We start from the raw sequence: 13,490 nt of genomic DNA, 5'->3' as shown, positions 1-13,490 counted from the left end.
GGTATATTTAACATTGGCGTTACAAAAAACATTTGAAACAAAGTGATGCTGTGTCATCGATTCCAAACAAATAGACATGAAAATCAATAAAACGGCATGCTCCAACTTAAGACGAGTGACATTCCCAAAAAAGGTCATTATTTTTTTTTCATCAATGGATTCTTTTAATAACATTTTATAAGCAATAACATATTCCATTTTATAGAAAATAAACATCTCTAGGAAATACTATACACAATTATATTAGTACATCACATCTTACATTTAAACAGCATCAAATACTTATATACACCATTAAATAATGAGCTTCGTAAAAGAGAAAGTTTGGTGACGTTTTTGCACTTTCTTTTATGCTCTAATACTTAAATATGTCTCCTTTTGATATGACCAATACTTTTAACTGACACCCTGAATAGAGTGTTGTTACATAGCATGGCAGAGTGAAAGAGGCTACATTTGCGATACACAAACAGACAGATAGGTGTATTATGGAGTCTGAATTGAATGTATATCTTTCTGCACGGCTGTAATAGGTGAAATAATCATACATCATGGCAATGGTTGACAGTAATACTTCTGAACTGTACACACATATGCGGCAAGATGACCCGACTCCCAGGTGGACCCCAGGAGCCCTGACCTGCAACCTGTCAGGTGATGATGGCGTTGGCTACTGTACATATTGAATGTGCACACAGTTGAATGGGAGTTACACTCTTAAACAGAGCTGATCTTTTTTTCTTTTTTTTTTTTTCTTATTTCTTTTTTTAATTTCTGAAGAACACAAAGCCAGACATATACCAAGGTTGACGCAATGATGTCATATAGTCGTTTAATGCACATCAAAATACATCTCCGAAGATAAGAGCATTATATTAAAATACTGCATCCTTTTTTTTTCTTCTTAACTCTTCAATATCAGAATATTTAGAACCTGTAAAGCACGTCATCATGTACAATTTCCTTTTTTTTTTTTTGTTTCATTTTGTGTCTTGTTTTCAACACGTACGCACACATCGAGATAGTACATCCAGTTGTTGGCTGCTGTTTTTTGATGCATGACATCTTGAATTGGCGATGCACTTCTTCGCTCACACATATGCACAAACACACTGATGTGGCCGTAGAACGATAATTCTATGATTATCGCACACACACACACACACACACACACACACACACACACACACAGAGACACACGCACACGCACACATACGCCCACACACACACATATACCTCTTGGCCCGCTGACAAGGTGGCCAGAGGGATGCTCCTATCCAATCAGTGTCCGCCAGGTGTCTGAATATGATAGCAACCCATCCGAAGGCAGAACACACACACACACCTTGCTCTGCATTTCAAACAGCCCCCCTGTGCACTGGGCCCTGGGCACCAGTCTCTAAAACGCAGTCTCTCCTCCTGTTAAACAGAGCCGCTGCCTTCTGCCTTGCAGGAAGGGGGCTGAGCTGAGATAACGCTCTTTCCAAGCCAGGGTGAGGGAGCAGCTATTCTCTGCGGAGCCATTCTCCAGTGTTTATATTGCTGCTAGCCCCACCTCAGAGCAGCACAATCTCCCCTCCAAGCCCCTACCCCATCCTCCCCACTTCACCCCACCCCATCCCAACCCCCGGCCCAGTTGGCCGGAGCGCCTGCCCCGTTGCCTCTCGTCAGCGATCGTCAGGTAAAGGTGGTTGTCAGGATGGTGGTTTCCCTGTGCCTCGCTGCATAGGTGGTGCTTGCCTGATCGAGAGGTGGTAGCGGTGGTGGAGGTGGAATTCTGGCATATCTTACTGATCCTGCGGAGGGGAGGGAAGAAGGAGACCGGCTTTGGATTTTGACACAAACAACACAGAGCACAAAGAACGTCGCAGCAAACACACAGTGGTGGAACAAAGGTGTGAGCGGAGCCAGAGGGTTTGCTGTCACTCCCTGAAGCTGCACTTCCTCTGCGTGCGTCTCTGTGTGTGTGTTTTCTAGATGTGCGCCCGCTGGATTGGCCTTGCACTCACAGCACTGCAGCACGTCTGTATGGAGCATTTAATTGGTGTTCCTGTGTTTATGTGTATGCGTGCATGTGTGTGTGTGAGTGTGTGAGTGTTCACATTCATCACAAAATTCTTGTGTTTTTCTATGCTGTTTGAATATGAAAGCTGAAAGCTACACATAAATGTGTCTATGTCTATCTATGTCTGTGTGCCCATGCATTTTTGTGTGTGTGGGTGTGTATGTGTGCATGTGTGTGTGTGTAGCTCCGCAGAGTGCAGACATGAAAGCAGGCTGGCTGCAGTGTGCAGGAGTGGGGAGATGGATGCAGCTGGCCAGTGAACCAGCTCCACTGTGAAAGACACAGCGGGAACGCCTACTAATTGCGCTGGTGTGGTGGTGGTGGAGGAGGGCTTTCTCTCCCCTTATCCTCCACTGCAGCCCCCAGTCTCTCTCTCTTTCTCTCTCTCTCTCTCTCACTCACTCACTCCTTCTCTCTCTCTCTCTGAACTGCCAGTCGTCCACACTTATGCCCTGGACACAGACCAGCAGCTTTGCTCTCTGTCTTTTATCTCCCCTTCTCTCTCTCTCTCTCTTTCTTTCTTTCACTCTCTTTGAAGTTCCCTCGTTCCTTCTCTCTCTCTCTCTCTCTCTCTCTCTCTCTCTCCCTGGAGTAACTCTTTCATTCTTTTCCACCTTCAATCTCAATTGTTTTTTTTTTTTCACTGCCATTTCGCGGTCACTCGGAGTATATCTCCCTTTTCTGCCTGTCTCTCTTGTTGCCTTCTCTCTCTCTCTGTCTCTCTCTCTCTTTCATTCTGTTGTTCTCTGATGTAACTGCCCCCATTCGTCTTTTGTTCCCACTCAGCTGCAGCACAAAAACAGCCTGTTTTGCTGCTCTCTCCCTCTCTCTCACTGTTCCCTCTCACTCCCTCTCCCTCCGTTTATGTGTGTGTGAGCTTACAGGTTACCCACTAATGAAATTGTATGGACATACAAAATGTGTCTCCCCGTCTCCTTGAGGCACCTGAAGGCAGCATGTGTGTATGAGTGACAGATTTCCCCTATGTGCTCTAACCCTGAAACCAAGTGAACACATGTAGTGGGAGAGTTCCAGAGGGGGACCTATGGGTGGGGTGGTTGTGTGTGTGTGTGTGTGTGTGTGTGTGTGTGTGTGTGTGTGTGTGTGCGCGCCTGCTCCTCCCTTTGATTAGGCTGCTCAACGTAAATTGGCACGGCACAGACCCACGCACACAGACCTTCAGATCCCTCAGCTGATGACAGCTCTGCCTCAGCCTGCTAACAACAATCTCTCTCTCCCTCTCTCTCTCTCTCTCTCTCTCTCTCTCGCTCTCTCTATTTCTGCTGCTTAGACGTGGGAGTTGAGGTGAAGAGAGACGGGGAGAGGAGAAGAGAGATAAGAGAGGGGGAGAGAGGGAGAGGAAGGGATGAGGAACAATGAAGGGAGGATGACTGAAAAGGGAAAGGGGGCATGCAGGAGATGGGAGGTGAATAGAGAGAGAGAGGTGGAACAGCAGGGGAGCGGAGAAGAGCGAAATAAGGGGAGCTGGGAAAAAAGGAGAGGAGAAAAGAGAAACAGAGAGAGAGAGGAGAGAGAGAGAGAGACAGAGCGTGTGGGGAGGGCAGCAGGCAGCAGTGGTGGGTGGGGTGTTTTGATCAGCAGCCAGCTTTTCATCCCTGTCAGTCTGCACAGAGGAGAGGAGGAAAGGAAGAGCGAGGGAGGGAGGAAAAGAGAGAGGCATGGAGGGGAGGGAGGATGGGAGGCTTCTGCTACTGCTGCCTCAATGCACCGCTGCTCCCTGCTGAATGTCAGCATCTCTCCCTCCATCCATCTCTCCTTCCCTCCCCACTCCCTCTGTATTTGACCTTCCTTTCTGCTCTGCAGTGGGGACGTTTCGCCACCAGATGGCGTCTGCCTTAAAGCCAACCGAGAGAGGGACTGTTAATATCAAAACAAAACGGTGACCTGTTGTAATTGCAGCGGTCTGCAGTGATAGCGGTGGGTGATAAGTGACAGTATTATGACAGAGGGTGAATTGCAGTGTTAATGCCTCTGATGGCCAAGGGCTGATACAGCTTTGTCTTGCCAAGGTCATTGGGAACATATTGATTTGGAAACAGGAGATCATTCAGTCCAAGTATTCATAGATTTTGCATTGGCATGGGACTTGATAAAGATACATCGCTGTCAGACGAGCAGTCGACGTCGACGTAGAATGAACACCGTCCTGAATTTTAAGTCGTTTCCTCCGACTCCTCTCCTGTTTTACAAGAGCTGACAATTGTGTTTTCCGCTCTGTACTGTATCATCTATCCAGCCATGGCGCTGCTGCTTGTGACAGCATTGTGTGAACTAATTTTTTTTTTTGTTCTATGCTGAGGAGAGGGATGCAGGGTGGAGTGGAGTGGGAAAAAAAAAAAAACAGGACGAGCAGGGAGGAGAAGTAAGAAGAGAATCGAAAGTACAGCAGCTCTTTGAGGTGTGTGAGACTGCAATAAGTGTTATGTGGGTAACACACATGCTCACCTACATAAACAAATACACACCCCTACTAATATCTGACGCACTGTTGCCCTGGGAGATGCAAAGACGTGCCACCTTCTCTCTATTCAGGATTCGTCGTTAATACGAGATTCATTGATAATTTGGTGGCAATCAGTGGAAGCAAGCTGTTTAAATGGATAATGAGTCAATCAGCATTGTGGGTGTGTGAATTTGTATGTCCATGTGTGTGTGTATGTGACTATGCATGCTTATTTTCCCCCTCTTTACGCTCTGTTTTGTGTGTTTGCCTGTGTGTGTGTAACGTGGTGCTCATTTGCTTTGAGGCTTCGAGAAGGTTCATCTGCTTACCTCATGTTTAGGACATTTGAGGGAGAAGTCATCCTCATGGAACGTGCAGCCTGGACCGGGAGGGAGAAAGCAGAAGGAAACAGAGAGGATAAGATGGAGCACAGCGGAAAGACAATAGCCAAAAGCACAAAGAAGGATGGAGGATGCACACACATAAGCACACCCCCCCTTGCCCTAAGAAGAAGAAGAAGAAGAAAAAAAAAACAGATGCCAGAGAAGGAGGAAGTGAGGGTTAAAATGAAAAATGAGCCAAAAAGTAGAGGTGCAGAGAGATGGGGAGAGAGAGCGGTGGAGGAAAGAGGGAGACTGAGCGGATGAGTTGCGATGCAGGCAGGCAGGCAGTCAGATATGGCTGGTGCACTCAGCAGGATTAAAAAGGGCCTCGCTCTGCTCCCTGTGCTGGCTCGGCAGACGTGGCAGGCCTTCTAATCCTCACACTGTACTCCCATGGCATGAGGTAATGTAAGGGGAAGCCATACAACATATGTGCTGACACACAGACGCACACACACGTATATTGACAGGAGCGAGCGAGCGAGCGCGTGCGCGTCGTCCGGAGCGCGCACACGCAGCCCTGTTTTTTAAGATGCACGCGGGGGGAAGCGTTTAGGCAGGCATTCAGGCTGGCAGGCGGACACACGTACGCGCAAATGTGGCTGCACTCGCACAAAACTCATGTGCACACACACACACACACACACACACACACACACACACACACACTCCCACTCAGTCCCCAGACAGGCAGAATGGATAGATGGAGCCACAGGGGTTGCGGTCAATAATGCACACATACACACCCTCCTCCCTCTATCTCCTCCATCTCTCCCTCTCGCACACTCCAGGGTCCCACTCTCCCTCATCATCCCCTTTATTCAACACCCCCTCCCTCCTCCCCTTTCCTCCAGCCCTCCCTCTCTTCCCTAGCACTCTCAGACATCTCTGCTATCACTCAATAATGTTCCTTCTTGATGCATTTCCCTTCTCTCATTTTACCCACATCCACTTTCCCTCCCCTTTCTTTCACCCCGCTTCTCTCCTTTCCTTTCATTTTCCTCTTCTTTCCACCTGACTCATTGGTCCCTCTCTCTCTTCTCGCCCTCTCAATCCACCTTCAATTTCCCACTCCCAATTTCCACTCTCATTTGTCCTCCCTCTCCCTGGCTTCTCTTCCCCTCTCTATCCCTCGTCACTCTCTCTCCCGTTCTCGCCGTGGTCTCTTACCTATCTCTTTGGCGCAGACGTAATGGTATTTATGAGTGCAGCCTCTCCAACAGCAGCTGAGGGACGCCCCCACAATCTGGCACTTGTAGCACTTCTGGGGTTAGACAGACAGACGGACAGACGGACAGAGACCAGTAAAGTCATGAACAAATCAACCAATTGAAGCGCAGAGTGATATAGGAAAAGAGAGAGAGGCAAAGTGATGAAAGTTAATATGCATCCTGTACACGCCATATTCCATTATTTCATCCCTGGTTTTATATAGTATCTCTCTTAACTTTCATAAGCAGATACACATTTTAATGTATTTATCATCGGCACATGAAGCAATCTTACCGTTTGGGCTGAGGTGCTGGCAGCCTCCTTGAGTCCGTACAGCCTCCCCGCCACCATGATCACCCCCTTGGTCCAGATGGTACAGTTTTCATGTGCCCAGTGCTCCTTAGCTTCTGCCTCTCCTAGAAGCCTCTGGAACAAGCTACCACTGCCCCCCTGGTCACTGGATACCCCCGTGCTACTGCTCCCCATGGCCTGGAGCTGCATCATTCTCCTGAACCTCTCTCGGAGTGTTAGTCTCCGCGTGCCGCCTTCCCGAACCACTCTGTCTGTTCTCTCTGCCCGTCTATGGCGGCAATGATGGTGCCCGCTACTAGTGCCCTCTTGGGCAGCTTCTTCTGTACAGCCCTCTTTCTCCGTGCTACTCTCTCCTTCATCCTTTGAGCAGCTGACCGGCTCTTCGCTGCTGTTACTGCTGTCATCAGTCTTCTCCGGGATGTCCCTGAAGAACTCTGTGTGCCTGGCAGTCAGGATTTTCCGTGGAATGCTGTCTTCCGTGTAATATGGACCACACAAATCACCCAGGTCTCTGTAATTTGCTGGCTTACCACACAGACAACACGTAAGACACCTGTCTGTTAGATTTCTACCAACCAAGGGTCCCTGGAGCATTGCTAAGGTGTGTGGTACCACCTTAGCAACTGTGATGGGATTTTTCATTCTCATTATACTCTTTTTCTTACGTTTCTTTAGTGTTACTGCCTCCTCGGGCCTGTTGACTACGGTGCACCAAGAAAGAAAGTCTCTGGAGTTGTTTATGCGCACATACGGACAGAAAGAGAGTTTGTTATCTTTTTGGACAGGCTTGCGTCTGATCCTTTTCACAGAGATTGTCTCGGTCCGTTTTCCTGATACTGTAACTACAGGACCCACAACACCTTTCTCCTGTCTCTCTTTCTTTTCTCGTTCTCTCTTTTCTCTTTCCTCTTTTTCTCTCTCTTCTTTTTCCGTCTGTTCACACCCCGCAGCCCTTACTACTGCCTCAATAACCTCCATGGCGTCTTTCATCCCTGGTTTTGGCCCAGGTTTTTTGTGCACCTTCACAGGCTTGCCAGCAATCTGCTCTGCTGGGGCCTTGCCACGTCTCCTCTTGGTGGGGTTTGCTGAGGGTTTTCTGCCTCTCCGGGGCTTCTGGATGAGTTGTGTGCTGGTAACCTGGGGGGCCTCAGTGATCTCGTCTGGGCTGATAGGGAGAGGCATCGTGGTCTCTGTGGGGGGTTCCTTTGTTTCTGCCTCCTCCTGTTGTTGTTCTGCTGTTTCAATATTTGCCTCCTTTGCTGTTTCTTTTCCTTCTATAGGTGCCTGGCCTTTTCTCTTCTTCCTCCTCTGTTTCAGGTGCATCTCGTGGTTGTTCTTTATTGCCCTCTGTTTGGCTAGCCGTGGTGTGGTGACTATCAGGCTCCCTGCTTCCAAGGCTACTACTGAGGCATCTGTGCTCTCCACCATGGCCCATCTCTTCCTCTTAGTTCTGCTGGGCTTGGTGGTCGCAGCTGAGTCTGATACTCCTGCTGAGGCCTGCTGCATCGTCTCTCCTTGAGCCCCGAGGTCTACCTGTTCCCCCATTGAGCTCCATACCATGTCAACTGCTGCCTCCTGCTGTGTCTCTTGACTTCCTATAGTGTCTTTATGTCTTAGGTCTTCTGGTACGATGTTGTCCTGCCTCAGCTCCTCCTGTCTCACTACCTCTTCAACCATTTCTTGTCTTACCCCCTCTGGTTTTGACAACTCTTGACTCAACTGTTTTTCCCTGTCTTGTGTCACCCCCTCTTTTCTCACACCCCCTTCATCTTGCCTCACTCCTTCTTGTCTAGACCGGGGGCTTTTCACCTCTCCTTCTGTCATGTCGTTGCTATTAACTGGCATAGATGTCTCACTTTCCCTTAAGACATGCTGAGACAACGCCTTGGTTGTCATGTCATCAGTTAGATTACTCTCTACCTGCGGGGTTGGGAGGTGTTTCTTTGAGCTAGGAGATGTAATTTTCTGCACCATGGCCTCGTATTTCTGCCCTCTGCCTTTGCGTGGTGGAAGGACTTTTGTTTTAGTGGGGCACTGAGGGGGCACTGCAGGCACATCACTAGTGATGTCACTTTCACCGATGGTGGGAAGTGTCTCTTTGGTTAGAGGAAGGCTCACAGAGGCTTTCTTGGGTGGCCCTCGCTTTCTTTTGGGGCCCCGGACACCCTTCTCTTTAGGTTGGGGTGCTACCTGTTCCACCAGTGGGGTTTCACATGGCAAAGGTTTTGGTTTGGGCTTTGGGCCTCTCTTTTTTTTTACTGGCATTGGAGAAGGTTCTGGACTGGGTTTTCGTTTTAGCGGAAGCAATGTTTTTTCTTCAGGTTTGTCAGTTGCAACCGGTAGAGAAGGTGGGGCAGGTGAGGCTACTGAAACATCTGTGTTTTTCTCTGTTGCAGGAAAGACAGCTAGATTCTGTTCTATACTAAGAGGTTCTTCTACTTTCAGAGCAACATTGTTGGCTTTTGTTTCTGTCAGAGTTTGGGGTAGATAATCTTCTTCAAAGGGCTTTTCTTTTGAAAGTTTTTCCCGTGAGGGCTTTCTAGATCTCAGAACCATATTCTTACCATCCTTGCCTGACACTTTTGGCTCATGGTTTGCTTGTTTTTCTTGTTTTTGCTCTTGGTTTACTGGTTTTACATCCTGGGTTTCTTGTGGCATTGTAGCTTTTAGACTTTTCCTGCCCCTGTTTTGCAACCCTGTCAAAGGCTGAATGATTTCGTCTTGTTGTATCAACTTTGTTTTAGAAACTGAACCTTTGGGACGGCCCACTGGGGCCTTGGGGACCACAATATCAGTTGGGTGTAAAACATCTGTAGGCTTTGGCCCAGGTTTAGGTCCTGGTTTTGGACCTGGCTTTAGTCCTGGTTTTGGTCCAGGTTTTGGTCCAGGCTTAGATCCAGGCTTGGGTCCAGGTTTTGAACCTGGTTTGGGTCCTGGTTTTCGTTTCACAGGGGTCTCAACTTTTAGGGGCAGATCTGTTACATTTGGCACAGGTTTTAATCCTAGTTTAGGGCCTGGTTTGGGTCCAGGCTTGGGCCCAGGTTTAGGTCCAGGCTTTAGGCCAGGCTTAGGCCCTGGTTTTGGACCTGGCTTTGCTCCTGGTTTTGGTCCAGGTTTTGGCCCTGGTTTTGGCCCAGGTTTGGGCCCAGGTTTTGAACCAGGCTTTGGCCCTGGTTTTCTTTTCACATGAGGCTCAATTTTGGGTGGCAGATCTGGTGCATTGAATGAGCGAGTGCACATTCTAGAGCGAAAACCATCAGTTAGAATTTTGGGAGTCTGGCTCAATATGGATTCTTGGTGATCAAGATCCATCTGATCTGAGAAAAGCACGGTTTTGCTAGAGGGCATGCAGGGTTTTTGTGTAGGTGAGGGGGCTCCTTCCTCCTCCTTCTCCACCTCCCTCTCCAAGCTCAGCTGCCGCCTGATCCCCACACCTGAGTGCATGAGTCTCCTTCTGCCCCTGGCATGCTTGCGTCCAAAGGCTCTTGGCTGAGCAGATGGGGCCACAGGCTCAGGTTTGGCTGAGGGGGTCACAGCACTGGGGCAGCTGATGCCCGGTTCCATGTCCTCATCACCTTTCTTTGGGGATGGCGGAGTGTCTGCCCAGGAGGGGGCTGAGGGAAGTATTGACTTCCCAGGCAGCTGGGGAGAATCTGGCTCCAGCACTTTAGCATCACTGTGATCAATATGATCCCTGGCCTGAGCCGGAGGGGTCGCTTTTTCGTTGAGAGCTGAGAAAACAGGCATAGCAGACTGAGGCTGAGGAGCAGTGTCACCAATGGCTGACCCCCTCTCAGAAGCATCTGCTGCTGCTGTTGCTGCTGCTGTATTTGGGTGGGCAGGCACACCTGCAGGCTCAGTGTCAGTGTGGGGCTCAGGGCTCTGGCTGTCTGTCCTGTTGCAGAGGTCTCCAGTAGGCTTTTCTGGTCCCTCTCTATTATTCATGTTCTCCTCAGTTGATGACTGGCTCACTTTCTCCCCCTCCTCCTCCTCCTCCTCCTCCTCCTCCTCATCCTCCTCCTCCCTATCCTCTGCAGAGGGAGGAGGAGATAGAAAATTTTGCTGCTGCTGCTTCTGTATTTCTTCTTCTTCCTCCTCATCAGCCTCATCATCTCCCTCTCCCTCCCCCTCCTCCTCCTCTTCTTCATCATCGTCCTCCTCTCTGTTCTCCTTCTTGTCTAAGTTGCTCTCATCCAGGCCTTCAACGTGGGGGGTTGGTGAGGTGTTCTCTGAACTGTCCTCCTTCTCTGTGGAATATTGATCACGTTCAAGGTCACCCCTAGAAATGAAAGGCGATGTTTTCACAGAGCTCTCAGAGGCAGTGGGAGATTCAGACTTGAAGGCCTCTGATTTCATCTCTTGGCCTAAGTGTCCCTTGTTGCTGGAGTCAGAGAGAGCTGCCGGAGACTGTTCAACTGAGTCTCTCGTATCAGGGTCATATTTGCTCTGGAGCTCCTGGTACACTGTCTCCTCATAGCAATAGCTCTTTGTTGTCACATCTTTGTTTATTTTGCCATAGAGAGCAGGACCCTTCTCGTCCTCTGTCCATTTCTCTAGTTTCTCTGTAGAGTTAGTAGTGATTGAGTCTTTCTCTTGGTCAGAAATATTTTTTGTTGTCACATCATCTTTGTCAGCTGTTTTCTCTGTCCATGCTGATTCTTCAAAGTTCTCTTTTACAGAATCACTGATACGTTGGATATCTGAAGGGGAGTCCCTCTCTTGTTTCATAGGGCTAGGGATCGTGACACTGGTAGGAGACCTCTCATCACCTATGCTCTTTACTGGAGTGTTCATGCCATCTCCCCCCTGCCCTGACTGACACCTAGGGTCTGGGGTAAGGTTATGAAGACCGGAGTCCCCTGACCTGGTCGACATATCATCTGGAGATGTCATGGAGCATGAGGAGGCTGTGTCCAGACTGAGATGGGCATTGTTGGGGGCCTGGGCTGGACTCCTACCCTGGCCACAGTAGTAGTAGCTCCTCTCTAGTTGTTCATCACTGCTGCTGGAGTAGCCTCCCTCATGCAGCTCCATGGGCAGTGGCTGGTGCTGTGGGGTTGAGTAGGGGTCCTGCATGGCGCCTCCGCTAACATTACCACCAACCCCATCTGGGTATGGAGGGCTTTTATACTCCTCACCCTTCTTGGAGGATGTGCCACTGCCAACACTACTGTTGCTCCCTCCGCTGCTGCGCTTACTGCCTTTTTTGTTGGCCACCAGGGCCTCAGAGAGTAGCAGCTGCTGGACATTGTTGGAGATGTTCTCTACCTGAGAGGTGAGTGCGTTCAGACTCCACAAGCTGGGGTTGGACAGCAGCTTCTCTGAGAAGCGTTCCTTCATGGTGGGGCCTTGTGGTGTGGTGGTGTAGCAGTGGGGGGCTGCATGGGGCACATTAGGTGAGGGGTGTGAGCGTGGCGGCATCAGCATAGTGTTAGTATTACTTTGCTCCTGCATGCCTGCTGAGGAGGAAGAGGAGGAGGAGGCAGCCCCAGGGGTCATGGGAGGTTGGCTGTACTGGAAAGACTCTGGATTGGTCATTAGTGGTGAGGGGGTGGAGCTGTAGGAGGGTGAACGGCCTACAGAGCGTGCAGGGGAGTGGCTGGATGAGGGGCTACAGGTTTGGTAGTACTGTTCTGGTGATCTGACGGACAGCTCTGACAGACAGTAGTTTGGTTGGGATTGGCTGTAGTGTTGGTATTTAGGGTGAGGCTCTTGGGGGGTGGGCATGGCCTGTAAAGGGGGCTGTGGCTCATAGCCCCTAGAGGTAGGCTGCTGGTAGCCATAACTGTTTTGGGTGGGCCTGTAGCCCCCCTGCTTCAGACTGCTGTGGCTGCTCAGTTGTCTGCCATACTGGGAGTTGGGGGGCATGCTGTAGCCTTTGTAACAGTGGGGCATAGGGCTGCACTTCTCCATATAAGGAGAGGGAGAGGGCGAGTGCTGGGGGTAGTGTAGGTGACTTTGTGGGTACATAAGAGGGGAGGGGGCGGGGTTGGGTGGGTGGGGTTGGTGGTGCGGGCTGGCATAAGCTGGGGTGGAGGGCTGGTGGCACTGGGTCTGTGAGTGGCTCAGCATATTCTGGTCCATGTACTGGGAGGAGCCAGGGGCAGGTGGGCCACCAGTCTCCATGCGTCCCACCATCTCCTGGTCATACTGCGCTAGCTGAGCTGGGTCCTCCCACTTCTGCTGAAGATGGCCCTCGCTCATGTACTGGGCTGAGTAATTCCCTGGGCCCATGTGGTTACTATAGCCTCCAGGGCCCTGCAGGTGCTGGCCGGGGGGAGGAGGAGGCACTTTGCTCCCTCGATAGGGCTTCTTTGCCTGAGGGGGCGCTGATCCTCCATTTCCACTCCCATTCCCTCCACCACTGCCTGGGTAACTGGCATAAGCTTGCTGGCTGTAACAGTCCTTGGGTCCTCCTCCGGCTCCTGGTCCTCCTGCTGGAGGCATGCCTGTGGGGTTAGTTAGCTGGTGGGCCTCATAGCCTGGCCTGCTGTGCCCAGGACCTGGGCCTGGATGGGGACCGGGCCCTGGGTGTGGGTGCTGAGGGTGGGGGTGATGCGGGTGTTGCCGGTAGGTCTCCAGGCGGGATAATTCATGGGGCTCCTGCTGGTAGCAGGGTTGGTTGCTGTGGTAACCACCGCTGCGCTCACGGAAGGACTGCATGGCTCTCTCCGTCTGTGGCCAGATCAGGGAGGGGGAGGTGAGGTGAGATGGGAAAGGGGGAGGGGGGTTGGGGGGGATCTGGAGGCAGGGGGAGAGAGGGAAAGAGTGGGAAAACAGAGGAGACAGAGAGAAATGGGGAGGGTTAGTGCAGTTGAGCCAGGGGTTTATCCATGCAGCATTCTCTCCTCTCATCTCCAATCTGTAATTCTATTTAGCGTTCACCTGGAGAGATCAGACTCACAGCAAAATCCTCCTCTTGCTGAGAACCATCTCAGATGATATTATTCACACAGACATAGTCATACACATACACACACACATACACATACACATAGTCTACCTCATACAGAATGTCATTTCTGGTTCATATTTCACCCACAAACATTTTTTT

The 13,490-nt window shown here is 50.3% G+C and overlaps 1 protein-coding gene across 1 annotated transcript; it reads right to left on the bottom strand.

Annotated features, from left to right (window-relative positions):
* Positions 1 to 1,655: 1,655 nt before the first annotated feature.
* Positions 1,656 to 13,099, bottom strand: rai1 (retinoic acid induced 1). The gene is made up of 4 exons (XM_030057078.1): positions 6,419 to 13,099; positions 6,083 to 6,176; positions 4,859 to 4,908; positions 1,656 to 1,796 (listed from the first exon to the last, which is right to left on the bottom strand). The coding sequence occupies exons 1-4, from the start codon at positions 13,097 to 13,099 to the stop codon at positions 1,788 to 1,790; spliced, it is 6,834 nt and encodes a 2,277-aa protein (XP_029912938.1). The 3' UTR covers positions 1,656 to 1,787.
* Between the last annotated feature and the right edge of the window lie 391 nt (positions 13,100 to 13,490).

This window comes from Myripristis murdjan, chromosome 8 (assembly GCF_902150065.1).
Source record: "Myripristis murdjan chromosome 8, fMyrMur1.1, whole genome shotgun sequence".
Classification (NCBI taxonomy): domain Eukaryota; kingdom Metazoa; phylum Chordata; class Actinopteri; order Holocentriformes; family Holocentridae; genus Myripristis; species Myripristis murdjan.
This window is presented reverse-complemented; position numbering and strand designations above follow the sequence as displayed.

Bases quoted from the DNA above. Each gene is read 5' to 3' on its own strand.
- rai1 (XM_030057078.1), bottom strand. From the start codon at position 13,099: ATGCAGTCCTTCCGTGAGCGCAGCGGTGGTTACCACAGCAACCAACCC. The intron at 6,177-6,418 runs GTAAGATTGCTT...GTCTAACCCCAG, and splicing joins CCAGCACCTCAGCCCAAACG to AAGTGCTACAAGTGCCAGAT. The intron at 4,909-6,082 runs GTAAGAGACCAC...CTCCCGGTCCAG, and splicing joins CGTCTGCGCCAAAGAGATAG to GCTGCACGTTCCATGAGGAT.